The sequence below is a fragment of the Salvelinus fontinalis genome, chromosome 36 (assembly GCF_029448725.1).
Source record: "Salvelinus fontinalis isolate EN_2023a chromosome 36, ASM2944872v1, whole genome shotgun sequence".
In the NCBI taxonomy this organism is placed as follows: domain Eukaryota; kingdom Metazoa; phylum Chordata; class Actinopteri; order Salmoniformes; family Salmonidae; genus Salvelinus; species Salvelinus fontinalis.
Genome location: NC_074700.1, coordinates 7,310,832 through 7,337,008, shown reverse-complemented (window position 1 = coordinate 7,337,008; position 26,177 = coordinate 7,310,832). Strand labels below are relative to the sequence as shown.

General features: G+C 45.3%; 1 protein-coding gene across 2 annotated transcripts in view; it reads left to right on the top strand.

The window, feature by feature from the left end:
- The window catches only part of focad (focadhesin), a 72,950-nt gene that overhangs the window by 3,664 nt on the left and 43,109 nt on the right, over positions 1 to 26,177 (top strand). Inside the window, exons 5-12 of one of the 2 annotated variants that reach the window (XM_055900517.1) lie at positions 4,101 to 4,199; positions 17,575 to 17,676; positions 17,976 to 18,219; positions 18,393 to 18,593; positions 19,188 to 19,275; positions 19,612 to 19,805; positions 20,077 to 20,334; positions 25,750 to 25,854. In XM_055900517.1, coding sequence (XP_055756492.1) covers positions 4,101 to 4,199; positions 17,575 to 17,676; positions 17,976 to 18,219; positions 18,393 to 18,593; positions 19,188 to 19,275; positions 19,612 to 19,805; positions 20,077 to 20,334; positions 25,750 to 25,854 — 1,291 coding nt within the window. Of the gene's footprint in view, positions 1 to 4,100; positions 4,200 to 17,574; positions 17,677 to 17,975; positions 18,220 to 18,392; positions 18,594 to 19,187; positions 19,276 to 19,611; positions 19,806 to 20,073; positions 20,335 to 25,749; positions 25,855 to 26,177 lie in introns of both variants that reach the window. The other variant, XM_055900516.1, reaches the window with a different exon arrangement.

Sequence of the window (26,177 nt, the reverse complement as noted above, 5' to 3'; positions counted from 1 at the left end):
CAGGGATTCAATCTTGCAACCTTACGTTTAACTAGTCCAATGCTCTAACCACCTGCCTCACGAGGAGCCCACCTGTTACGCAAATGCAGTAAGAAGCCAAGGTAAGTTGCTAGCTAGCATTAAACTTATCTTATAAAAAACTATCAATCAATCAATCATAATCACTAGTTATAACTACACATGGTTGATGATATTACTAGTTTATCTAGCGTGTCTTGCGTTGGATATAATCGATGCAGTGCACATTTGCGAAAAAGGACTTGTTGCTCCAACGTGTACCTAACCATAAACATCAATGCCTTTCTTAAAAACAATATACAGAAGTATATATTTTTAAACCTGCATATCTAGCTAAAATAAATCCAGGTTAGCAGGCAATATTAACCAGGTGAAATTGTGTCACTTCTCTTGCGTTCATTGCACGCAGAGTCAGGGTATAGGCAACAGTTTGGGCCGCCTGGCTCATTGCGAACTAATTTGCCAGAATTTTACGTAATTATGACATAACATTGAAGGTTGTGCAATGTAACAGGAATATTTTGACTTATGGATGCCACCCGTTAGATGAAATACGGAACGGTTCCGTATTTCACTGAAAGAATACACGTTTTGTTTTCGAGATGATAGTTTCCGGATTCGACCATATTAATGACCTAAGGCTCGTATTTCTGTGTGTTATTATGTTATAATTAAGTCTATGATTTGATAGAGCAGTCTGACTGAGCGGTGGTAGGCAGCAGCAGGCTCGTAAGCATTCATTCAAACAGCATTTTGTGCGTTTTGCCAGCAGCTCTTCGCAATGCTTCAAACATTGCGCTGTTTATGACTTCAAGCCTATCAACTCCTGAGATTAAGCTGGTGTAACCGATGTGAAATGGCTAGCTAGTTAGTGGGGTGCACGCTAATAGCGTTTCAAACATCACTCGCTCTGAGACTTGGAGTAGTTGTTCCCCTTGCTCTGCATGGGTAACGCTGCTTCGAGGGTGGCTGTTGTCGATGTGTTCCTGGTTCGAGCCCAGGTAGCGGCGAGTAGAGGGATGGAAGCTATACTGTTACACTGGCAATACTAAAGTGCCTATAAGAACATACAATAGTCAAAGGTATATGAAATACAAATCGTATAGAGAAATTGTCCTATAATTCCTATAATAACTAAAACTTCTTACCTGGGAATATTGAAGACTCATGTTAAAAGGAACCACCAGCTTTCATATGTTCTCATGTTCTGAGCAAGGAACTTAAACGTTAGCTTTCTTACATGGCACATATTGCACTTTTACGTTCTTCTCCAACACTTTGTTTTTGCATTATTTAAACCAAATTCAACATGTTTCATTATTTATTTGAGGCTAAATTGATTTTATTGATGTATTATATTAAGTTAAAAATAAGTGTTCATGCAGTATTATTGTAATTGTCATTATTACAAATAAATGTAAAAAAATCGGTATCGGCTTTTTTTGCCCTCCAATAATCGGTATCGGCGTTGAAAAATCATAGTCGGTCGACCTCTAACCCATATGCATTGGGTACGTGACCTGATTAGGGCGTCCACCCACGGTGCTCAGAATTACAGAAATCACATTTAGATGATGGTAATTCATATTAACAGAACATGCAAGTCGAGGATGCAATGATGTGTGGTCATTCTTGAATTCTGATGTGCTTTTTGAAGATGTTAGAAGAACTGTCCACATTTACTTTTCCTCAGCCAGCAAGACGAGTAACGAACAGCAAAATCACTAGCCTCTGTCAGTCTACTATCCCCCATAGTAGAAAGTTGACCTATTTTATAGTCCGCTTGTCGAGTAAGAAATAGCCTATTCCAAACAGGCTCTGGGACAGTTGTGGGACGATAGATCCCAAATTCATACAACCAGTAGGCCTGGGCTACATTTAAAAAAAAAAGTTAAAAAGCACTGAGTCTGATGCAGCAGATCAGAACATTTTAGCTTAAAATGTTGATCAGCTATTATTTCATCACATTATAAGCGCAGCAATATGCACAAGCACTAGGCTACGCTCAAGTGTTTGTTCCATAATGCAATTTACGGAGGAAAACACTGTTGTCAAAGAGCACTGCACATGCGATCGGTTTCATGTGACAGAGATGGAAATATCCATTAGAAAGAGGGGAGATCTAATAGGATTGTGCCTTTGGCTACTGGACAACGAAAGAAAGTTGATATAAAATAATTGCCTCCACGGATATTTTGGCACGGTAAGACATGCCTCATAATATGTAGTAAAACGTTCAGGTTTCAAACAATTAAGCATATGTTTTCAAAATGCATACTGCCTCCAGCTCATTGCAAAGTGGTGTGTGATGCGCTGATGAAGCCTGCCGTCCATTGCCTATGCATGCAGTTTGAGAGGCTGTAGCAGCAGCAGATTTCCCACAAAGTATCTGTATGCTGTACGCGTGTGATAAATAAGATGCATACCGAATATACTGTACACGTGCCAATTTAATTCTGCAAATTAACCTATCGACCGCTAAGCATGACCAGTCAAATGTATTAACATTGACTGGTATTTCCATCAATGAATAGGCTAAAAAGCTTTATTTGCAATGGGATGTTTTTCTTATTCTCCCAGACAACTAGCCAGAGCCAGTTTTATTTATCTTTTTCAATTTTTTTATAAGCCAAAAGCCGGCTGTTACCAGCTAACGGAAACCCTGGCACGCGCGCACACACAATTCAGAAAATATGTCTCGGTGTATATTACAGCCTTTTATTACACGTGCTCAGAGAGTTCAGACAGACTTGATTAGAGTCAGACTCAGACTCTTAGACTCTTCTTCTACGACAGCCTCCTGCGCGCTGTTGAGGTCTTAACAGAGCTTAGCCATACTGTCAGACATGAGCCCCTCCCCTATCTCTCTGTGGTTGAACACTTATCAGGACATCCTGTTACACGGTATTGTCACACCAAACTGTAGAGCAGTTGATCGTGCTATATTAAAAGTCATGGAACTCTTTCGATAGTAGTTCTGTAGCATTGAAAATACACTGCACTCCACGTATAGGCCTAGAGATCATATCCGTGCAGTATGATAACCATGGCCACTATCATTCACTGTATGACATTGAGTATGTTATTTTTTTAATTTCTTTTTTGTTGTTAACCAAAATCATTCAGGTCTGTTACAATGGTAAACACATTGAATGATGGTGGTGCATTGGAATCTGAACGCTCTGCCCTGTTGGCATTGCGTTGTTCATAACACCTTGGGCCCTCTGCTCTCACTGTAATAAGATGGTAACAAAGTAATTTCACTGAGGAGGGGACATGCTGTCTTTGGCACTCGCCAGGCTGCTGCTACTGCTGACTTTGAGCTATTGATCGTGCTGAGGTAATGGCCAGCGCAGCAGGAAATGGAACGCCAAACAGCTTGTGTCCTTTCCCATCTCTGATATTATCGCATGCGCCATCTAATATCATTGTACAAGTGTACAGTGTGCTTCTCTTACTGCAGTGGTCACCAACCGGTCGATCCTGATCAACTAGTCAATCTTCAAGGCATTCATAGTCTATCACCAAACATTTCTGTAGAAAAGCCAATGATAAAGCCTTGAACTCCAGTCTTTTTTTATTAGTCTTCTACTGTTGTCGGTAGGTGCACTTGATTCAGAAGCCCTACGCTGGATAGGCAAAGTGTTCCCATTTTGAACTATTTTATTTGTCTGAATAAACAAACTGCCTATCCGGCGGACCAGGAGAGCTAAATCAAGTGCTCCTACTGCGCTGGCCAATCGGATAGCTTAAATCTCTGACTACAGCTTCCACGACCCCACAGCAAAGTTTGTCCAGTATGAAGGAAGTTAGAGAAAGTTTTGCGAGCCAATGCTAACTAACGCTAGTTAGCATTGGCTCACGAAACTACCTCTAACTTCCTTCATATTGTACGCAGACATAAAAATGGTATCCACAAGTTCATCTGACTCTGGGGAAGTAGATACATTGCGTCATTGTCAACATCCCAAAGTATCCCTGTAAGGTCCTCTGCACAGTATAGCCCTAATCTATCTGGGTTTTCTGTAAACTGCTAGTTATACTCCTGGCCTTATTCATTTTTTTTTGTTTCTTATGAACAGGAATGTGCAGGGGTTGATAAAAGTGATAGGAAGGCTTCTCCAGGTGCAAGCGGACCAGCGAGACAAAGGAACGCCCTTCACTTGTCCCTACTCTATCAGGTTAGTCCACTTCACTTGTCGCTAGTCCATCAGGTTATTCCACTTCACTTGTCCCCGCCATATAGGACCATACACATCGCTCTATTTCTCAACTTTACTGTGACCACATGAGGAAAGATGTCTAGGCTACTTTTGATTCATAACATCAAGTTAGGTTCTGAGTGTGAGAGTATTGATTGGAGTGGAGTGCGGGTCTTTGAGTCCACATCACTTATCACTACTCTTTCAGGTAATTTAATGCTTGCCATGGCGCATAGTGGCAACCTTGGTAGTTTACTCCTGCAAATGTATCCTTAGTTATTTGTAAGTGTTTTCTATGTGCAATGTTTTATCAACTTTTAGCTGATCAAGTATTGAACAGAACTAAAAATGTTACCAACAACGTTAAATTAGTTAACATACTTTTGGTCATGTAGTGTATGTGGACACCTGCTCATCGAACATCTAAGTTGCCCCCCCCCCTAGCCCCTTGCTGCTATAATATCCTCCACTCTTCTGGGAAGCCTTTCCACTAGATGTTGGAACATTGTTGCGGGGACTTGCTTCCATTCAGCCACAAGCATTATTGAGGTCAGACACTGATGTTGGGCGATTAGGCCTGGCTTGCAGTCGGTGTTCCAATTCATCTCAAAGGTGTTCGATGAGATTCCACACCGATCTCGACAAACCATTTCTGTATGGACCTCGTTTTGTGCTCAGGGACATTGTCATGCTGAAACAGGAAAGTGCCTTTTCCAACCTCTTGCCACAAAGTTGGAGGCACAGAATCGTCTTGAATGTCATTGTATGCTGTAGCATTAAGATTTCACTTCACTGGAACTAAGGGGCCTAGCCCAAACCATGAAAAACAGCCCCTGACCATTATTCCTCCTCCACCTAACTTTACAGTTGGCACTATGCATTGGGGCAGGTAACATTCTCCTGGTATCCCGCCTAACCCAGAAGCGTGATTCACCACTCCAGAAAACACTTTTCCCCTGCTCCAGAGTCCAACGGCGGCAAGCTTTACACCACTCCAGCCGACATTTGGCATTGTGCATCTTAGGCTTGTGTGAAGCTGGTCGGCCATGAAAATCCATTTCATGAAGCTCCTGGCGAACAGTTCTGGTGCTGACGTTGCTTCCAGAGGCAGTTAGAACTCGGTAGTGAGTGTTACAACTGAGGACAGACTTTTTTTTACACGCTTCAGCACTCGGCGGTCCCGTTCTGTGAGCTTGTGTGGCCTACCACTTCGTGGCTGAGCCATTGTTGCACCTAGATGTTTGCACTTCACAATAACAGCACTTCCAGTTGACCGGGGTGGCTCTAGCAGGGCAGAAATTTGATGAACTAACTTGTTGGAAAGGTGGCATCCTATGACGGTGCCACGTTGGAAGTCAGTAAGGCCATTCCATTCTTCAGTAAGGCCATTTTACTGCCAATGTTTGGCTATGAAGATGCATGGCTGTGTGCTCATTTTATACACTTGTCAGCAAAGGGTGTGGCTGAAATAGATGAATCCACACATACAATATATATATATATAAATATACACACACACACACAAAAGTATTTGACTACTCCAATCAACTAGCTAATTGTTTGGATTAAAGTACCAGCTCAGATCCTCCTTGATCCTCATCTCTTTTTATCTCATCTCCCATCTACTGGACCAAAGGCTGGAGCAAAAGATACAGAAATGGAAGCAACTATCACTCACTACACCCAAGATTTTAACATATTAAAACAACCCTGTGCAGGGAGCTGAGCAAGACGTGATCTTGCGGAAAAAATGCAGATGACGGGGCGGTAGGAGACTAATTAACAAACTTAAGTCTGGTGTGTGCACTCGTAATCCAAGCAGTACATCATGCACAACTGGGGCTTTTAAAGTCAAGGTCCATAAACAACAAAGGTTTACGGCTGAATGGTATCATCACTGATAGAGGTCTAGACATTCTCTTTCTCACTGAGACTTGGCATCAGCCCAATGAGTACATATCCCTCCACAAATTCCCTCCATCTGGCTACACCTACCTGGACTGTCCTCGCACATCCGGACAGGGTGGCGGATTGGCTGTAATTTGCAGGACTGACAGCACTGTGATTTTACTGCAGTACCAGCTGTCATGTTTTGAATGAATGCCTTTCAAGATCAATGGCTCTGTATCAGTACTGTCTGTGTTAATTTGTTGGCCTCCCTAACTTTCCTGCTGAACTATCTGAGCTACTAACACCCCTGAGCCCATGCTATGCTAGTGCTTGGTGATTTCAACATACATGTCGACTCCCCTGACTGCAGTCTCTCTACCGGCCTGGCAGATGTCCTGGACAACTTTGGACACCAACAACACGTGGACTTTGCTATCCACAAGAAAGGCCATAAACTGGACCTGGTCTCCACAGGCGTCTCGCCAAATTGGAAGGAAATGTGTCAGGGCTGTCTGACCATAAACTCATCACCTTCACCCTAGCTATTCCTCTACTCATTCGGCCCAAGAAACGCTCCATTCAGTTTAGAAGTCTGAAAACGGTTAACACTGGCCAGCTTACTAAATCGATCTCTACCTGCCAGTTACTGACTCTGGCTTAATACAACACTGCCTTGGCCTCCATACTGGATGAAGTTGCTCGTTTGAAAACCTTTTATGTTGTCTTTCTCCAAATCGCCTCCCTGGTACACTGAAGAGCGACGCTCTTTCAAAGCAACTGTCCGTCGTCTAGAACGACCGTATAAGAAAACTAGGCTAACTGTACATGCGCAGATGTAAACGCAGCAAAAAAGAAACGTCCTCACTGTCAACTGCGTTTATTTTCAGCAAACTTAATATGTGTATGTACATAACAAGATTCAACAACTGAGACAAACTGAACAAGTTCCACAGACGTGACTAACAGAAATAGAATAATGTGTCCCTGAACTAAGGGGGGGTTAATATCAAAAGAAACAGTCAGTATCTGGTGTGGCCACCAGCTGCATTAAGTACTGCTGTGCATCTCCTCCTCATGGACTGCACCAGATTTGCCAGTTCTTGCTGTGAGATGTTACCCCACTCTTCCACCAAGGCATTTGCAAGTTCCCGGACATTTCTGGGGGGATTGGCCCTAGCCCTCACCCTCCGATCCAACAGGTCCCAGACGTGCTCAATGGGATTGAGATCCGGGCTCTTCGCTGGCCATGGCAGAACACTGACATTCCTGTCTTGCAGGAAATCACGCACAGAATGAGCAGTATGGCTGGTGACATTGTCATGCTGGAGGGTCATGTCAGGATGAGCCTGCAGGAAGGGTACCACATGAGGGAGGAGGATGTCTTCCCTGTAACACACAGCGTTGAGATTGACTGCAATGACAACAAGCTCAGTCCGATGATGCTGTGACACACCGCCCCAGACCATGACAGACCCTCCACCTCCAAATCAATCCCGCTCCAGAGTACAGGCCTCAGTGTAACGCTCATTCCTTCGACGATAAATGCGAATCCGACCATCACCCCTAGTGTGACAAAACCGCGACTTGTCAGTGAAGAGCACTTTTTGCCAGTCCTGTCTGGTTTGTGCCCATAGGCGACGTTGTTTCCTGTGATGTCTGGTGAGGACCTGCCTTACAACAGGCCTACAAGCCCTCAGTCCAGCCTCTCTCAGCCTATTGCGGACAGTCTGAGCACTGATGGAGGGATTGTGCATTCCTGGTGTAACTCGAGCAGGTGTTGTTGCTATCCTGTACCTGTCCCGCAGATGTGATGTTCGGACGCTCCGATCCTGTGCAGGTGTTGTTACACGTGGTCTGCCACTGCGAGGATGATCAGCTGTCCGTCCTGTCTCCCTGTTACGTTGTCTTAGGAGTCTCACAGTACGGACATTGCAGTTTATTGGCTATGGCTATGGCTGCCACATCTGCAGTCCTCATGCCTCCTTGCAGCATGCCTAAGGCACGTTCACGCAGATGAGCAGGGACCCTGGGCATCTTTCTTTTGGTGTTTTTCAGAGTCAGTAGAAAGGCTTCTTTAGTGTCCTAAGTTTTCATAACTGTGGGGGGGGGGGGGGGGGGGGGGGGCATGCACTGTTTCTTGCCTTACTGCATTCAAGCTGGTGATAGGATATTCACAAGTGATAGAATATTATTGTCACCCATCAGACTATTCTTGATTTAATGTTCTCTTTACATATACTAAATAATATATGTGTGAATTTGATTTTAGAATGGACCATTGTCACGCTCCTGTCTCAAAACAGGGTCAGGGGAAAAAATACATGTCATCTATGCACTTAAATAGTGAATGGATGAAGCTTTTCCCGTGGTTCCTTTCATGCCAGCCAGGTAGGCTAAACTCCTGTTGTACAGAGAAGCAAAGTGCTTAATATTAGGAAAGTTGAGAAATAAATATGGTAGGCCTAGCCTATAGAAAGCTGATGGTATCCTCCTTTCTTTTTAAATAGAAGCCATCAAAGCTATGTTTTCAGATTGCATAGTCTATAGAAATGTTGCGTAACATGAGCTAGTGGGTTCTCATGAAGTGTTTGATTACATTTTCGATTACATTTGCATTGATGTCAGAGTGATTAAAGGGACAATAGAGTGCTGGGTACCAGGTGGTTAGCATGTTATCATGTTTGCTAGGCTACTAATGACCAGCAGCAGCATCAGAGCTTGGAGAAGCCTAATTACCGTGACTAAACGGTAACGTAGAAATTGACTGCGATCATGACTCGTGCCCGCCGATGTGGCGGTAATACGGTCACCATAACAGCCCTACCTCCAACCTGTGAACAATTGTGCTACCTCAGCCTTCCCAGAACGGTGCAATCAATACCTGTGCTTCTTCCAAAGCAAACTTTAAAACATGAATAGCACCTTCCTGACCTCCCAAGCCTCTTTAGTTGAGCTACCAAGTCCTATGCTCCCTGAGTCAAGGTTCTCCACCTTCACCACAGTCACTGCAGCTGATGCAACCAAGCTGGTTAGGACAAAGAGGCCCACCACTTGCTTACTTGACCCTATCACCACCTCCCTTGTCAAGACCTGCTTACCTGCTCTGGAGTTTATCTTCACAGAAATGATCAACAAGTCCCTCATCACTGGGTGTGTCCCTCATTCAGCTCAAACTGTCCGCAGTCACACCAGTACTTTAAAAGCCTGGATCTGACCCTGACAACTTCCAGAACTAAAGGCCTATTTCCAACCTGCCCTTCCTGAGTAAGCTCCTCAAACGTGCTGTTTGTAGCCAACTCCAAAGCCACCTACTTGAGCCCTTCCAGTTGGGTTTCAGAGCTAGACACAGTACTGAGACTGCCCTGGTAAGAGTCACTAATGACCTCGTGAATGCTGGCTCTGGGGTTGCCAGCATCCTCTGACTGCTGGACCTCAGTGCAGGATTCAACACGGTCAGCCATGCCATCCTGCTAGACTGCATGGAGAAGGGCCTGTCACACACTGTCTTGGACTGGTTCAGGTCCTATCTCACTGATCGCTACTAGTTTGTAGCCATCGATCCCAGTAAATCAGACAGAGTTGTGCTCCGACATGGACCCTCAAGGCTCCGTACTGGGGCCACTACGGTTTTGTATCCACATTCTGCCACTGGGAACATCTTGAGGAAACACGAACTGGGCTTTCACTTTTATGCTGACAACACACACAGCTGTATGTCTCCACAAACACTACCAATGGCACTGCACTCCTGGTCAGCTGCCTGCAGGACATCAAAACATGGATGCAGTTGAGTTTCCTGCAGTTAAACTGCAACTAGACAGAGGTCGTCTTGATTGGCACTATCATTACCAACATCAGCAGCTACAGCCTCAATATTGATGATGTCAAGGTCCTCTCCAGTCAGGTTCGCAACCTGGGTGTGATATTTGACAGTCAGCTCTCGTTTGAGGCGCACATCAAGAGTTTGACCAATGTCAAATTTTTCCATGTAACTCCCTTTTTGTTGGCGCATCTGCCAAGTGCCTTAACAGGCTGCAATATGTCCAGAACTGTTCCTCACGTGCTCACCCACACCTCCCCCGCGAGCACATCACTCCAGTGCTGTTCAACCTCCACAGGCTCCCCATATGCTCACGCATCGACTACAAAATCCTGGTTCACACCGACCAAGCTACAACTCTGGACCCAAGTACCTGTCTGACCTCATTCGACCCTCCTGCCCCACACGCACACGTCGCTCCTCCGGTTCTGTTTCCCTTCAGCCCCGCAGCAGACTTAATAACTACGGGTGACAGGGCTCTCAGTTGCGCGGCTTCGAGGCTGTAGAACTCACTTCCCGACACTATTAGGGCTGCAGAGTCTCTGTCCTCCTTTAAGGCACAGCTCAAGACCGTGCTGTTCAGAAAGGCTTTCAAGGACCTCTGCTAATTCTGTTCTCATGTTCTCCGGCTCTGGCGACAGCTGTATATAGAGTTGATTTGTTTGCTGTGTTTTGGATTGTTGTTGTTATTATTTTGTGTGCCTTGGGTTGAGAAAATCGCTTTACAAATGAAATGAATAATAATAATGCTTATTATAACATAACATTTTTCCGCAGTGGTAATGATACCGTTCTGTTGTAATAACAGCTGTGGATAGTCACGATAGCGTTGTTCGAATGACTTCTGTAGTAATAATAACATGTAGTGGTCATAATAGCATCTAATGTAGTCAGAATAACATGTCATAACTTGTAGTAGTCATAATAAAACATGTCATAACATCTCTCCCTGTCAGAATAGCATCTGTAATAGTCATAATAGTGTGATGTCATAACATCTGAGGTAGTTATGTTTTCCCCTATGGTTATGATAACATTGTCATAATAGCGTCTGTAGTAGTAATATCTGAGTTACTCCGCTGTAAGGTCATGGAAATACTACAATGTTGTTATTTAGTTGTGGAAATACTTCATTGATGTCATCATAGTAATCTGAGATTCTAATGAAGTCATGAAAATGCTACAGATGTAGTACATTAGTAGCCTAATGTCTTATTGGGTTTTCATAGAAATGCTACAACGAGGTCATAATAGTACTGTTTCTGAGTAGTAATAGTCCCAGTCGGTATTAGATAGGACGCCTGTGGGGAAAACAACCTGTGGTTACCTAGGTTACACCATTGGCTCACAGTAGAAACTTGACCCTTTTCAAACGCAGTTGTCTTGTTGTCTCCTTGTTTTAGTCAATTACAAAACTACATTTAAGAAAAGTACAACATGTATAAAGATTCCTTTTCAACGTTGCCTGCTCCAGAGAGTTCACACTACTTAGAAAAACACTATATTGTAGGGCTTCCCTCATTTCCCTTTTCATGAAGGTGCTAGCAGCCACATGAGTGAGTGCAAGCCAGCTAGCTACCGACTGGAACATTTAAGCTAGCCAAAACCAACGACACAAACTAACAGACTAGACAGTTACAAGTAGTGAGTGGAGTTACACATGGGCTATACTAAACTAGTTAAATGTCTTACCTGTGATGAAATGTTTTCCACACCCATAGCTACTTGGACACAGGGTCCCCACATGTCCCACTCTCCCACGCCGAATAGCCTGAAGCCTCTTCTCACAGGATTTTTGACCTGGTTACATGTACATTGAACAACACAGCAGCGTTTGGGATGTTTTTTCTCTCTCATTCTGTGTAACCCAAAAATATTTTACCATGGGGGTGAATGGGAAAGAATGTTTGTTTCCCCCAAGTTGTGGTCGAGGGGAATTCCTTATTACGTGAATATCAACTCGGAGTATGTCTTAGTCTTTTGTACAGCAGTAGAAATGCTGTGATGATAGCATAGTAATATGGGAGTACTTTGCCTTCTACTGCAATTATGGGGCTGTAGATCATGACTGCGATCCAAATGCCACCCTATTCCTTAGTGCACCACTTTTAACCAGGGCTGGTCAAAAGTAGTGCACTATAGGGTTTAATTTGGGAAGCATAGAATTATTTCCCTGTGGAGAAATGCTAGGAAGTTAGTATACCGACCCCTTCCATAGGATTGTCCTCTGGCTGAGCCATCCTGCTGATAATGATTAATATCTCATTTGGGTAACATCAACCTACACCGATGGGCTGTTAAGGCCCAGCTCTGATCTAATTTCATAGTGGAGTGATGAACCATGTATCATGACACCTCAGCCATCACTTAAGGTGTCAGGAATGAGGTGCATGAGTTGGGGGGGTAGGGTCGAATGGCGTCAGAGAACAAAAGGGCCAGCGTCTACAGCCACTAGATGCTTCAATAGTGATCTGAGCAGCCATATAGTAGGCTGCACCTTGAGCCAGCTAGCCAGCACACAACTCTCCAAGACGGACATGGCTATTCCGGTTCTGAGAATGAATGGGTGTCAACCACCAAGGGTAGGGGAATCCTTCTGGGGACAAGTCAATACAGTCCCGTGTAGCTCAGTTGGTAGAGCATGGCGCTTGCGATACCAGGGTTGTGGGTTCGCTTCCCATGGGGGACAAGTATGAAAATGTATGTTCTCACTACTGTAGGTTTCTCTAAATAACAGCGTCTGCTAGATGGCAAAAATGTAATTGTAAAATGTACACAACTCTTAGCTACTGTATATCCAGGGCAGAAATGTATGCTTTTCTCAAAGCCTGTAGAGAGAATCCTCCCCCTCCCCTGTCCTCGTTTTCCCTACCCCAGTCTTTGATGTGGACCTCTGCCAAGATCCTGGGGCCCCCGAAATCAGTTACAGAGTTGTGGGTAAAAAGACACAGATGCAAGCTAGGCCTATCTTTTCTCTATCTTTCTCCATCCCTCTTGTTTTCTCACACCATACCTGTATCTCTCTTTCTATACCTCCCCCCTTCCTCTATATTTCCCTCCATTTTATTGTTACCTTATCCCCTTCTTTACATCTCTTCTCCGTCTCACTCCCTGTCATTCCCTGGTGAGAAGATGAATGTGCCTGGGGCAGCAGGGTGGAGCCGCCGGGCCGACAGCCCCGCTCCGCCATTGGTGGATGCGCCTGGCTCTGCCGGGCGATTGTAAATGCTGCGGGATTAATGAAGAATGCCCACTAGGTGCCCATTGTTGACCGTCTGCCCGCCGCTGCTCCGCTCAATCTTCCACAGAGACACTAAGCCACTTAACTACCCAGCGGGACCAGAAGGAGGGGGTGTTCAGGCGGTCCGGTGCGAAAACGAGCGACATTCTCCCAGGATCACGTCCTGTATCTGTCTGTCTGTCCCCATAACCTTGTCGGTCCCACCCAACCAGACAGGCTTCAATTCAGCTGCATCTCCTGGGCGTCCGACGATTTCCGATTCCGACTTGGTGTGGCACTAAAGCTTGTATACATTTCTCCCGGTGAGGCCCTGTCGTGTCTCCCTCACCCCAACCCCCACCTCCTTTTGTGTGATCTGAGTTCATCTGGGAGTCAGCGTAACCTGCACACATTGCCAGACTGGTGGGTTCTTAAAAGGACAGTTCAAAGTTAATTGGGCAGTTAAAGTTAGAATCCTTAATTATAACAGTAACAAAGTGTTCTCCCCATCCCTGTTTTGTAAAAAACAACTAAGAGATGGAGGTGGAGAAATGTAACTGCTCTGAAATTCATAGACAAAGCTATGGATGCAAGGACTGACCATCCATTATATCAACATTATAGTTTGAACCATGTTTTGAGGCTATACAGTGTTTGTTTACAAACAAAATTATATTTTGGGTTCTGATAGGATACAGCAGTTTAACTAAACTCATAAGACAAGTATATTTTACGCTACTGCTACTCTGTTCATCATATATGCATAGTCACTTTAACCATATTTACATGTACATACTACCTCAATCAGCCCAACTAACCGGTGCCTGTATGTAGCCTCGCTACTGTATATAGCCTCGCTGCTGTTATTTTTCACTGTATTTTTACTGTTTTTATTTCTTTATTTCTTTTTTATTTCTTTTTTTCTTCTTTCTATTGCTCACCTAATACCTTTTTTGCACTGTTGGTTAGAGCCTGTAAGTAAGCATTTCACTGTAAGGTCTACACCTGTTGTTTTTGGCGCACGTGACAAATAAACTTTGATTTGATTTGAGGTTACAAAGTTGGAAAGAAACTTTATCTTGGGGAGGAAAAATTTGCACTGTGAATCACTTTGCATTGTGAAATTGCTACCCTTATCATTCGGTATTTGGCGCACGTGACAAACTTTGATTTGATTTATTCTTCAAGAATAAATGGGTATTTATCCTTCATTTCTAAGTTTCAAAAAATTAATAAAATGCTGTATTTAAGGATTCTAGCTGTAAAGGGACAGTGTCTGCGGGTTTTTGGACATAGACAACCTGGTCAGGGGAGTTCCTTACTAATTAATGACTTTATTAATCTATCAAGTACAAGGGTGGCGTGAAAACCCGCAGACACTCGGCCCTCTGTGGAATGAGTTTTGACACGTGTCCTAACTGGTCTAATGGGGGAGGTGTGTTCATGTTGCAAGCCATCTGTTATGTGGGCTAGATCCAGCTGTTTGCCTCAATCACAAATGAATGGAAAAGATGAACACTATCTAATTTCCAAATCTTTCTATTCATTATAACTTCAGCCATATAGCCTTGTATAGTGTATCTACACAACCAATGGTGTGGGATGTGGACTTCAGACCACTTTTAAAATCTGAAGACGACAAACTTTGATTTTAAAGCCCTGTTACCCTCCAACCCAGCGCCCTTTATTCTGCCACTGCCAATGAACTTGCAGTTCAACAATGGCAAGGTAGCAAGGTCAGTCTTGTCAGCTTCCTGCTCCCTCCATTGTCTGGCTGTGAAAGCAGGTAATGGTGGGTCTGTCTGGCCTGTCTGGAGAGAAAGAAGGCCTGATGGATAGGCCGCATTGAACTGGAGGTTGAGACGAACCACGGGGAACCTGAGGAGAGGGATAGAGAGATAGTCAGACAGATTACGGCATGGGACGTGGAGGGAAGGGGAAGGGGGAGGTAAAGGAAGGGGGATGCTTTGTTCCGCAAGAGACTGTGGCAGGCAAGCTGGTCAGTCACACGAGAGAGAGAGGGAGGGAGAGGGAGAGAGAGAGACGTCCTTCCTCCAGTGTTGGAGGCACTCAGTGGCGCGTGCAATGATTGACGTGGGGCAGTGGTCAGAATCACGCCTGTCTGTCTGCAGGCAATGTACCCCTGCCACAAGTGTGTTGTTTTAACCTGGGCCTTTGTCTTGTTCAAAGGCCATGTCTAATCTCTCTTGAAATGTAGACTTCAGGTTGGTTTACTCATTCAGATTCTAAAGAGTGGGATGCTATGTCCTCGTTATTGTAATCCATGAATCACTTTTCATAAAAGAGCCTTTGCCCTCTTCAGCTCCAGCTCCTCTGGTGTTCAGAGTTTACCTACTTTTCTTTAACCACTAAGACAGTCAACCATTTCCCTCTTACAACTACTCTGCCAGAATCAGGACTGGAGCTCCTTTTCTGACCTAATTGAACATCATTGTGGATTGTTGGGACCAGGAGCACCACAGGCCCTCTGTTCGCCAGTCGGCCGGTGGCCAGATCTTAGCCTGGGCACAGTCTGCCTGACGCCAGCCCTGCCCCAACCCCCAGGTGGCAGGGGGAAGACTGGGAGGAGGGGCGAGGGCAGGCATTAGCCTCGGAAGAGGCTTCTTTGGCTTTGGTAGTCCTCCTCGTAATGTTTTTGTGCCCCCTGTCTTTTGTTGTCCAGTCTGACAGTAGATAAGGCAAGATCCTGTTACAATGACAGCCAGGCCATTTAAAGGCATTGCCAGGGACTTTGTTGGGTAGAGAGGTTTCCTGTGTGAGCTGCTTTCTTGTCGGCCTAAACTCCATTAGCCTTAGCTTGAGGCATAGGACTTGCCTACATCAACCTTTCTGAAGCTTGGTGGTCAGAAGTGGATCCATTGTCCTGGAGGAATCTATGTACACTTTGGGCAGTTCAGAAGAAGAACTTTTCTGCCAAGTTACACAGAGCTTTGTAGACCGAAGAAATTTGAAAGCCTCTGGTTATGCCCATTTTTAAGGCTCAGCATGACAACAAAATATCTGTTTTAAGATGGACTAAAAAGTAATAGCCCTATATTAAGACTATTTGGCTTGTTTCCAACTAAGACAGATTCTTAGTTAATTACTACATCTAAATGTGACCATATATTGTTTGATGGATAGGTCACGTCTCAGTGAAACAATTTTGTGACAAGATTAAGCTGCTGACTGATATCTGACCTAATTCAGAGTTCTGTGGTCATTTTAGGATGTTAGTTGTGTTTATGCAGCGGTCCAATTCAGGTCTTGCAATTATTTGCATATCTGATACCTATCTAAACTGTTTAAAATGTGTAAACATTAACAACAACAAAAACCCACATGGAATCTGATCTTTTTACTTCCAATTTATACCACTTCCATATGTGGATCTCAATTCTGATACAAACCCTATCCTCCATATGCGGCCTCTGTCAGGACGCACATATCAGATTTTTTTTTTGCTCTGACGTGTATCTTATTGCACATAACCTGCCGTTACCATGACAACCACCCACTTTTTAAGGAACAGGGACGGGAAATGAGCATTGCATCTGCGTGCTACTTCAAATGCTACGTCAGTGTGAATGCGCAACTCTGATAGGGGTCACATGTAAAACTGTGTGTGGAGGGTCAGAAAGCGATATCAGATATAGAAAGAAAATCTGATTTAGGGTGGCTGTGTAAACAGCCATTGACCTCAACATTAAGTTGTTCAGAAGAACATTTGCCTGAGAAACTCTTAGTCGATGAGGCCCAGATGCATCAGTCAGTCACACCCTTCTTCAAGGCCAGGCTTCTGCTAGACTCACACTCATTCAGGGAAAGACTATGAGCACAACGAAGTGGTCCTAATATCTACACTATTACCCACTGGCCTGTAATATAATGAAATATCTAAATAAGGGAACAGAATACATGAAACCAAATATCCAAATGTCTTTTTTCCCCTGTTTTTTATATGTTCATGCGTATGTGTTGCATTAGCTTTCAAACTAAACTCCAGCGGACCGGCACTTTTCACATGGACTTGAAACCTGAAACCTTGATCGCTTTGCTTTGGCCTTGTCAGCTAAATGAGACGAAGGAAGACAGATAAACAAGTGGGATAATTGATTATGAATGATTTGTTTATTTAAGTGTCTTTGCTGCCTAGACATATGGGCTTATAAGACACTATGGTTGCGTCCCATATGCCACCCTATTATCTACATAGTGAACTTCATTTGACAAGGGCCCATAGTGTTCTGGTCAAAAAGTAGTGAACCACATAAGGAATAGGTTGCCGCTTTGGGACGCACCCTAATTTTACTGATTTATTTACAGTGTGTGAGCAAACATAACTCAACTTCACACATCCATAGAGATTGCATACCTACCAGTAGCCCAAAGCAAAGCCAAACAAATAAATTAATATGTTACAGGAGCAGCCCCCATCCATACATCATCGTCTTGGAGAACCGTCCTGACTGCTGGCCCGTTCTGCTGCTGGAGATTGACGACTTCATCCAGCGGGCCGCTGACAGGTTAGCTAAAGGGTTTTCTTCCCTGGCCAGCCCCGCGAACCAACTAGAGGAGAGGCCGAACTGCTCAGGCCTTCAAACATGTCCAAGTCATCTGGTCGTACAGCTAGAGCGTCCTCCATAACTCATGACATGACTGTCAGCTAGTTCACCTGTTTGATTTGTGTTCTTCTTCGAGGCGTGATATTATCTACTTTTAAATCTGCTTTAAAGTTACATTTTACTACATGGACGTGCAAGTGTGTGTTAAACGTAGATTTCCCCTGTCTGTGCGTGTGTGTGCATGCATATAACACGTGTAGGGGTGAGTCTGCGTACGTGACCATGTTGGCCCCCTTCCTGCGCTACCTGTACTGTGAGCCCCAGCGGCTGCCAGAGTACGCTCTGCTCAGACACAGCCTCCTCAGGGTCCTACTGCCCCCCCAGCCGGGGGATCACAACCAAGAAAAGAAGAAAGACCAGGAAAATGAAGAGGACCCGAGACAGAGCCCTGTGGTATGCCACAGCCTGGTTCGCTGTCTCTACGAGCTGGTTCCTCACATGCAGGTGAGATGAGATTGATTTTCCTTTTTGTTTCTTTGAGGAAACACACCATTTACAGTGTAGACATGAACCTGTGAACCCACTATAGCATAGCAAAATACAGCACATGTGAAAGACACAACATAGCAGGTATGGTATGATCATTGACGCGGCCTGTGTTATGTCTCCATCTTCAGGTGGACAGTGTGGAGGCAGTGTTGGAGCTGCGGGGCCTCGTGGAGGCCATGATCCCGGCCCTGGAGGTGGCCGACTGGGGGAGTGAGAGGGCCCGGCTGGCCCTGCAGCTGCTGTGTGCCTGTCAGCTAAGTCTGAAGCTTAGCGGAGACTGCAGACCACTACTCCAACTAATGCACCAGCTCCTCTCCACCCGCACAAAGGTGAGCCAGCCGCGCAAGCCAAAGTAGACCAGGGCTACATCTCAATAGTTTAAAATGGCTTCCTCACCTTGTCTTATCTCCTTCATCTGCACAGATCAGGAAGCAGTTTGTGTGGCTTCTAATGAGATCAGCCTCTTGCTTCACGCTCTTTCAGACGTTGCACCGCTGTTTATGGTTATGTTATATTTCTGAGAAGGAAGAACCCCCAGCAAACCGTTTCCCCACAGACAGACACAAAGCACAGCAGCTCTTTAGCTTGTTTGTCTGCCTGTGGCTGTGGAGGTTTGTTAGGATTCTGTCGACAGCTCCCGCTCAATGTATCCAGATCCGCCTCGCTGTGCGATCCTAATCTCCTCAAAGCATTGGTTGGGGAGCACACACAGCTCCAAAGATTCCTCCGGGGGTTGGAGACTGAGAGGGAATCTTTTGAGCTCAGTGTGCTGCGCTTACGATCCCTGCGTTTTCAAGACCCCTCGGGGTTGGGATGTGTGTGTATGTGTTTGTGTTGGGGGGGGGTAGGAGAGGGTTGTCAGTTTGTATTCTCACTTCCTCGAAAGTGCGTGCGTGTGACTGTGCATGTGTGTGTTTTTCCAGGAGTTCCCTGTGGAGGACATGATGGTGGGCTTGGCTCTGCTCCTTCTCGAGGCCTCAGCGTCCCAGCAGACCGGGCTGCTTACACTGGGTATCAACTCTCTCTCAGCTTCCTCTCCTTACACAGACTGGTCCCTCTCTTTGTCCCTCCCTATTCTCCTTTAAACTCACCTCTCTCACTCTATGTCACTCACTCACCTTTCTCACTCGTTCCTTTTGCCTCTTTCTCTACTACTCTCACCTGTCTCACTCTTCCACGCTCTCTCCCTCCCCCACACTCGCCTCTCTTTTCTCTACCTTCCCTACATGCACCTCTCTCTGTCTCTCTCCACTATACTTGCCTCCGGCTATCCACACACTCATCGCTCCCTCTCTCTCCATACCTACACCCCAACCCTCTTAATGATGATATCTTTACCCCCTGCAGCCCTAAGTCTGGCCCCCCCAGAGTGTGAGCGACCCCCCTGGGGGACCCCGGTGCTGGTGCTGCCTCTCCTGCAGGTCCTCTCCTGCTCCTCCCTCATGGAGCCCCTGACGGACCCCCTCACACACACACGTAACCAAAGCCTGGCCCAGAGCCTCCTACAGAATGCCCAGAGAGAGTCCTCCAAGCCTGCTGAGGTAAACAAATGCACTTCTTAGTTAATTTCTATAAAGGCATACTCACAAAAAAACTTGAAGCGGATTTACCTCTTTTATGACGTGCGTGAGAGGAGCATTGATGAATGCCAAGCAATGAAATATGCCAAGTTAACAGTACGTGTGTCATACTGTAAATATGATGCCCTGCATTCTTGTTAGCATATGGTCTTTATACCCATAGTTCTGCCAACCCCCCTCCAAACCTCATCTCCCCCTTATCCCCACTCTCTTTCCTACTCCTTACCAGAAGGTGTCCCAGTTATCCTTACCCCTCAGCCCGTGGTCCAGTGAGGTGCTGGTGGCCACCCAGGTCCTACGCCAGGTGACAGGGGACCCGGTGGCGGCTAGCGAGTGGCTCTTTGTGGTGACCTCGGCCCTGCCCCTGAGCCAGCGCGTCCCCTTTCCCCTCACCCTTATCGTGGCTCACCTGGTGGTCACCGGTCAGCAGGACGTCTGCAGACTGGCCCTGAAAACCGCAGCTGCCATCGCCCAGGCAGACCCCACACAGGTAGCTACTGGAAACCGCATGCTGAAGCCACATTTTATTGAAGTTACTGTTGACCACATGCAAGACCCACATTTATACATAATTGAAAGTTATATAAAGTTCAACTCTAGGAAACACAGAACTGTCATACTTTTTGGGGGTGAACGATAGTTTTTATTGAATCACATAAAGATGCGTTAAAAGGTTTTGTATAATTTCAGGCAGTAGTTTTGAAAGTAGAGCTCACGAGCCAAAATGAGTCCCTGAAAATTGTGCACACCGTCATCCATTTCGTATGATGTTAAATCCTGCCCCAAAAAATACAGAAACGTTATGCATATTTTTTTTTGCCTGCCCTGTCTTGTTCAGAACGGTAAACTGGAGCAAATCGCTTTGAAACTGAAAACAAAAATGTGCATTCTTATTCCCTGTTTCACTCTGCTTCCAAACATTTTCTCCCTACTGAACACAACCCTGTTTGTTGCTATCACTACAGTGCATATGGAAAGTATTCAGACCCTTTGCTATGAGATTTGAAATTGAGCTCAGGTGCATCCTGTTTCCATTGATTATCCTTGAGATGTTTCTACAACTTGATTGGAGTCGACCTGTGGTAAATTCAATTGATTGGACATGATTTGGGAAGGCACACACCTGTCTATATAAGCTCCCACAGTTGACAGTGCATGTCAGAGCAAAATCCAAGCCATGAGGTCGAAGAAATTGTCCGTAGAGCTCCGAGACAGGATTGGGTTGAGGAACAGATCTGGGGAATGGTATCGAACAATTTCTGCAGCATTGAAGGTTTCCAAGAAGAGAGTGGCCATCATCATTCTTAAATGTAAGACGTTTGGAACCACCAACACTCTTCCTAGAGCTGGCCACCCAGCCAAACTGAGCAACCGGGAGCGAAGGGCCTTGGTCAGTGAGGTGACCAAGAACCCGACCATCTCTGCAGCCCTCCACCAATCAGGCCTTTATGGTAGAGTCGCCAGACGGAAGCCAGTCCTCACTAAAAGGCACATGACAGCCCGCTTGGAGTTAGCCAAAAGGTACCTAAAGAACTCTAAAACCATGAGAAACAAGATTCTCTGGTCTGATGAAACCAATAATGAACTCTTTAGCCTGAATGCCAAGCGTAACGTCTAGAGCACAGGTGTCAAACTCATTCCACGGGGGGCCGAGTGTCTGCGGGTTTTCGCTCCTCCCTTGTACTTGATTGATGAATTAACATCACTAATTAGTTAGGAACTCCCCACACCTGGTTGTCTAGGGCTTTATTGAAAGGAAAAACCAAAAACCTGCAGACACTAGGCCCTCAGTGGAATGAGTTTGACACCCCTGGTCTAGAGGAAACCAGGCACTGCTCACCACCTGGCAATACCATCCCTCCGGCTTAAGCATGGTGGTGGTAGCATCATGCGGCAGGGACTGATACTAGTCAGGATCGAGGGTAGATGAACGGAACAAAGTACAGAGATCCTTGATTGAAACCTGCTCTAGAGGTTCACCTTCCAACAGGACAACGACCGTAAACACACAGCCAAGACAACGTAGGAGTGGCTTCGGGACAAGTCTCTGAATGTCCTTGAGTGGCCCAGCCAGATCCCTGGACTTGAACCTGATCGAACATCTCTGGAGAGACCTGAAAATAGCAGCGACACTCCCCATCCAACCAGACAGAACTTGAGAGGATCTACAGAGAGGAATGGGAAAAACTGCCCAAATACAGATGTGCCAAGCTTGTAGCATCATACCCAAGAAGGCTCGAGGCTGTAATCGCTGCCAAAGGTGCTTCAACAAAGTACTGAGTAAAGAGTCTGAGTACTTATGTAAATGCGATATTTCAGTTTTTATTTGCAATACTTTTGCAAACATTTCTAAAAACCTGTTTTTGCTTTGTCATTATGAGGTATTGAATCCATTTTAGAATAAGGCTGTAACATAACAAAATGTGGAAAAAGTGAAGGGGTTCAAATACATTCCGGATGCACTATATACCGCCGGTTGAAAGGCAAAGGATTAAAACCGTCAGACACTGCGACCCTGGAGGACTATCACCTGCTATAGACAATAAAGAAATGTCACATTGTATATCACCCTTATTTGCAGCGCTCATTAGATGGCTTAGTGCACACCTTTTGATTCTGTAATTGCTCCCTGAGCGCCTGTTGTTCTGCTAGTTAAGTGGGGAGCAGTAAGTTATTGGTGCCTTTTATACCCATGGTATTTCCGTGTGGGGGTGTGTGTGTGTGTGTGTGTGTGTGTACAGTATGAAGCATGTTTGTGTCGTTACAGTGTGTGTGTGTGTGTGTGTGTGTGTGTGTGTGTGTGTGTGTGTGTGTGTGTGTCGACACCCCATATACAGTTTTTATGGGCTGATTAATTTCTCCTTTACACCATTCGCTTGTGGGCTAATCCCCCCCCCCCCCCCCCCCCCCCGACCTCCATGTCTCTCAGTAACCAGGAGGCTAAATCACAACACCACCACTGCGGCTGCCGTAGCCTGCAGGCACTAGGGTGCTGCAAACACGAGATTTACAAGCCACAAATAGAAACACGCTAGGCTAGTATCTACAGTATTATTCATGTTTTCTACTTACTGCTCTGTCACTACAATGCTAACTTGTAGTGTCTTCAGGCACTGCAGTGCAACAACGGAAGGAAGGACCTAGTCTTTAACCAAGATGAACAGGCAACACAATTACCAACACAGTAATCAACCATTCAGTCACCATCTAAACTCTGTAGTTACACTCAATGCACTGTTGTAAAGATCTGTGGCTGTATGTTTCAAGCTTCTCAGAGTAGGAGTGCTGATCTAGGATCAGGTTCCCCCTGTTTAAGTAATCTTACTTATTGAAATGTGAAAGGCAAAACTGATCGTACTCTGAGTAGTTTGACACCATATGGCCCCAGATTTTTACAACGGTGCGTTTAATGTAATTGCAGAGGTGGTAAGTTATTGTATTGGGGAACACAGGTGGCCGTTCCCTCAAAGGCACACAAAAAAACGGCAAGGGAGAGAACCCCCCCCCCCCTCCCCAATGATAAGCCATGCAGATGTTAGGGTTGCTAGGCAACAGGGCAAGGTGTGGGCGAACGGGGAGCGATAAGCGCGTTATGCTAATGAAGGCATAGCAGTGGCAGAGGCGTCGCCGACAGGGGACTGAGGGTCAGAGAAGGACACCTTTCTCTCACTCTTTTACTCCCGGAAGGAAGGAAGGAAAGAAGGAAGCAAGGCATGGAGTAGTGGCTTTAACCTCTGCTCTGACACGACCGTTTGGGGCGCCCATTGGGGCATTTCAGAGGATTCCCTCAAAATGTAATTGGATTTTATAAGAACTGAAAATAGCTCTTTCACGGCGCACTTAACTTAAGTCCCTGGCCTTTGAAGCTAACGTTTTTGGATGAAACCAATTGCACACAATTTCAACCCAAACCAGGGGGCCAACATAGTTAGGTGGAGACATGGAAACATGTATAGTGGTGATGAAAGTAAATAATGGTAGGCACACTGACAGTGACGCGGAATTCTATCAATCCAATGCATCCCATGTTTGCGCTAACTGGTAAGTGACATTCCTGATCTCACCATCGTGTCCATAAGATCATGGATATTGGCCAAGAGAGGGAGGCCTGCTATCCATGGGGAGGGGCCAGAGGCTACGTCCCTGTTATTGGGGGGGCACAGGGAGTTAATCCCGCATCGTCTCAGTTCAGAAGTTAGAACAGTTTGCCCTGTTGGGGGTAGGAGGGGCTATATGATTTTAGGAGGGAACCACTGAGCATTCCTATTCCGGAGGTTGTTATTAAGCCTTACAGTGCCTTCAGAAAGAAGTCATACCTGTTTACTTATTCCATGTTTTGTAGTGTTACAACCTGAATTCAAAATGAAGGGAAATAAAGGTAAAACCTCACCCATCTACACATAATACCCCATAATGACAAAGTGAAAACATGTTTTTAGAATTTCTTGCTAATTTATTGAAATTGAAATACTAAAATATCATATTTGTATAGGTATTCACATCCCTGAGTCAATACTTTGTTAGAAGCAGCTTTGGCAATGATTACAGCTGTCAGTATTTCTGGGTATGTCTTTAAGAGCTTGCCACTCCTGGATTGTGCAACATTTGCCCATTTTTTTTATATTTTTTTTTTCAAAATTATTTAAGGTCTGTGAAATTAATTCACTGTCTTCTTGGTAAACAACTCCAGTGTAGATTTGGCCTTGTGTTTTAGGTTATTGTCCTGCTGAAAGGTAACTTCATCTCTGGGATTTTGCATGGGCTTAGCTTAATTTATGTTTTATCTAGAAAAACTCCCCAGTCCTTAAAGATGACAAGCATACCCCTAACATGATGCAGCCACCACTATGCTTGAAAATATGGAGAGTGGTACTCAGTAATGTGTTGAAGGCACTGCATCTATACCTTATGTACTTAACACAAGAACACAAGGCTGTTCCACTTACTTGCATAGCAAAAACAAGCAAACAAATGCAGCATATGTTTGCCTGTGTACCTATCTGGCCACAGTTTTCTATTTGGCCCATGGGCCTGCTGTTTGGCACCCCTTCACTATACTGTATGGAGGGCTGGCTGTATGTTGGATGTGTGTGCATTACCTAATTTGTCTTTATTGCTTTCTATAATAACAGATTCATTTTCCCTCAGTTCCCTTTCCATATTCTCTAGTCTTGGCCTGGGATGATGATGATGATACCTCCACTAGAACTGACACTAATTTGGCTGGGGTTGTCTGTTTGTTCTGCCCCCAAGGCTCTATATGTTTGTCAGGGTTTGTGGGAGAGAGAGGAAGCGTACTTAGGTGTCTTGGAATGGCAAAAGCCTCCGGGACAAGACTCTGCTTTTGTACAACAGTGTGTCAGCTGTGGGGGGTTGGAAAGAAGGAAGGCGAGAGAGTGGGAGTGAAAAGCGAGAGACAGAAGTAAGTTATTAAGAAAGGGAGAAATTAAGGAATGAGGAGCTCCTTGAGAGCGGGGGAGGGAGTGGGGGGTAACACCAGCGCAGGAACGCGACTTTCAAAGTTCAAAGCCCGACGATTCCTTTGCCTCTTCCTTGCGCTGTGTGGCGGCGGGGGTGGCGGTGGCGGGTGAGATGGATCGGTTGTGACAGTGTGCAGCTTAGCGCGGCCTGTAATGATGTGGGTGAGAAGAACTCGGGCAAGAATGTAGAATATTACCCCCCCTTTACTCCCACTCTCCCCTATACAAGAAGAAAAGTGCTTCAAGTAAACATGCTTCAACTAGTGTGTGCCCCCGTCTGTCCTGTCCTGTCTGTCTGTCTGTCTGTCACTCACTCATTTTCTCTCTTTCCCACCCCCCTCTTTCTCTCTCTCCCTCCCTATCCTTCTTTCTCTCTCACCCCTCCCCCTGTCTTTCTCTCCCTCCCTCGCTCTCTCTCTCTGCAGGTCCCATCCCTTCTTCATGTTCTGTTGTTTAAGCTGGGGAAGGAGTGTGACCCAGACTTGTCCCACGCTGTGCTGTACTCGCTGCCAAACTTTGGGACCCACAAGGTACTTACTGCACTGCACACGGCTGGCCTGTTTGAAAGGCTGAGTCATATCCCCAAACAGTGGAAAAATGCTATACCTTTAGCTGCTATAACTAGTAGTAGGAGTCTCAACATCAAAGGAGAGTGCTCAGTTTTAGAGTTTGCATCTCATTGCCTCACATTGAATATGGTCAAGATAGACTTAACGCAAAGCCTTCCAAGAAAGGTTCCTATGTACCAATTTATGCATGAGTGTCATTGAATAGTGTATTGGCTCAAACTTAACATCATACTTTATATTGACGTGTGTCTGTGTGTGTGGCTTCCCCTCTCTGACCTGTGTTG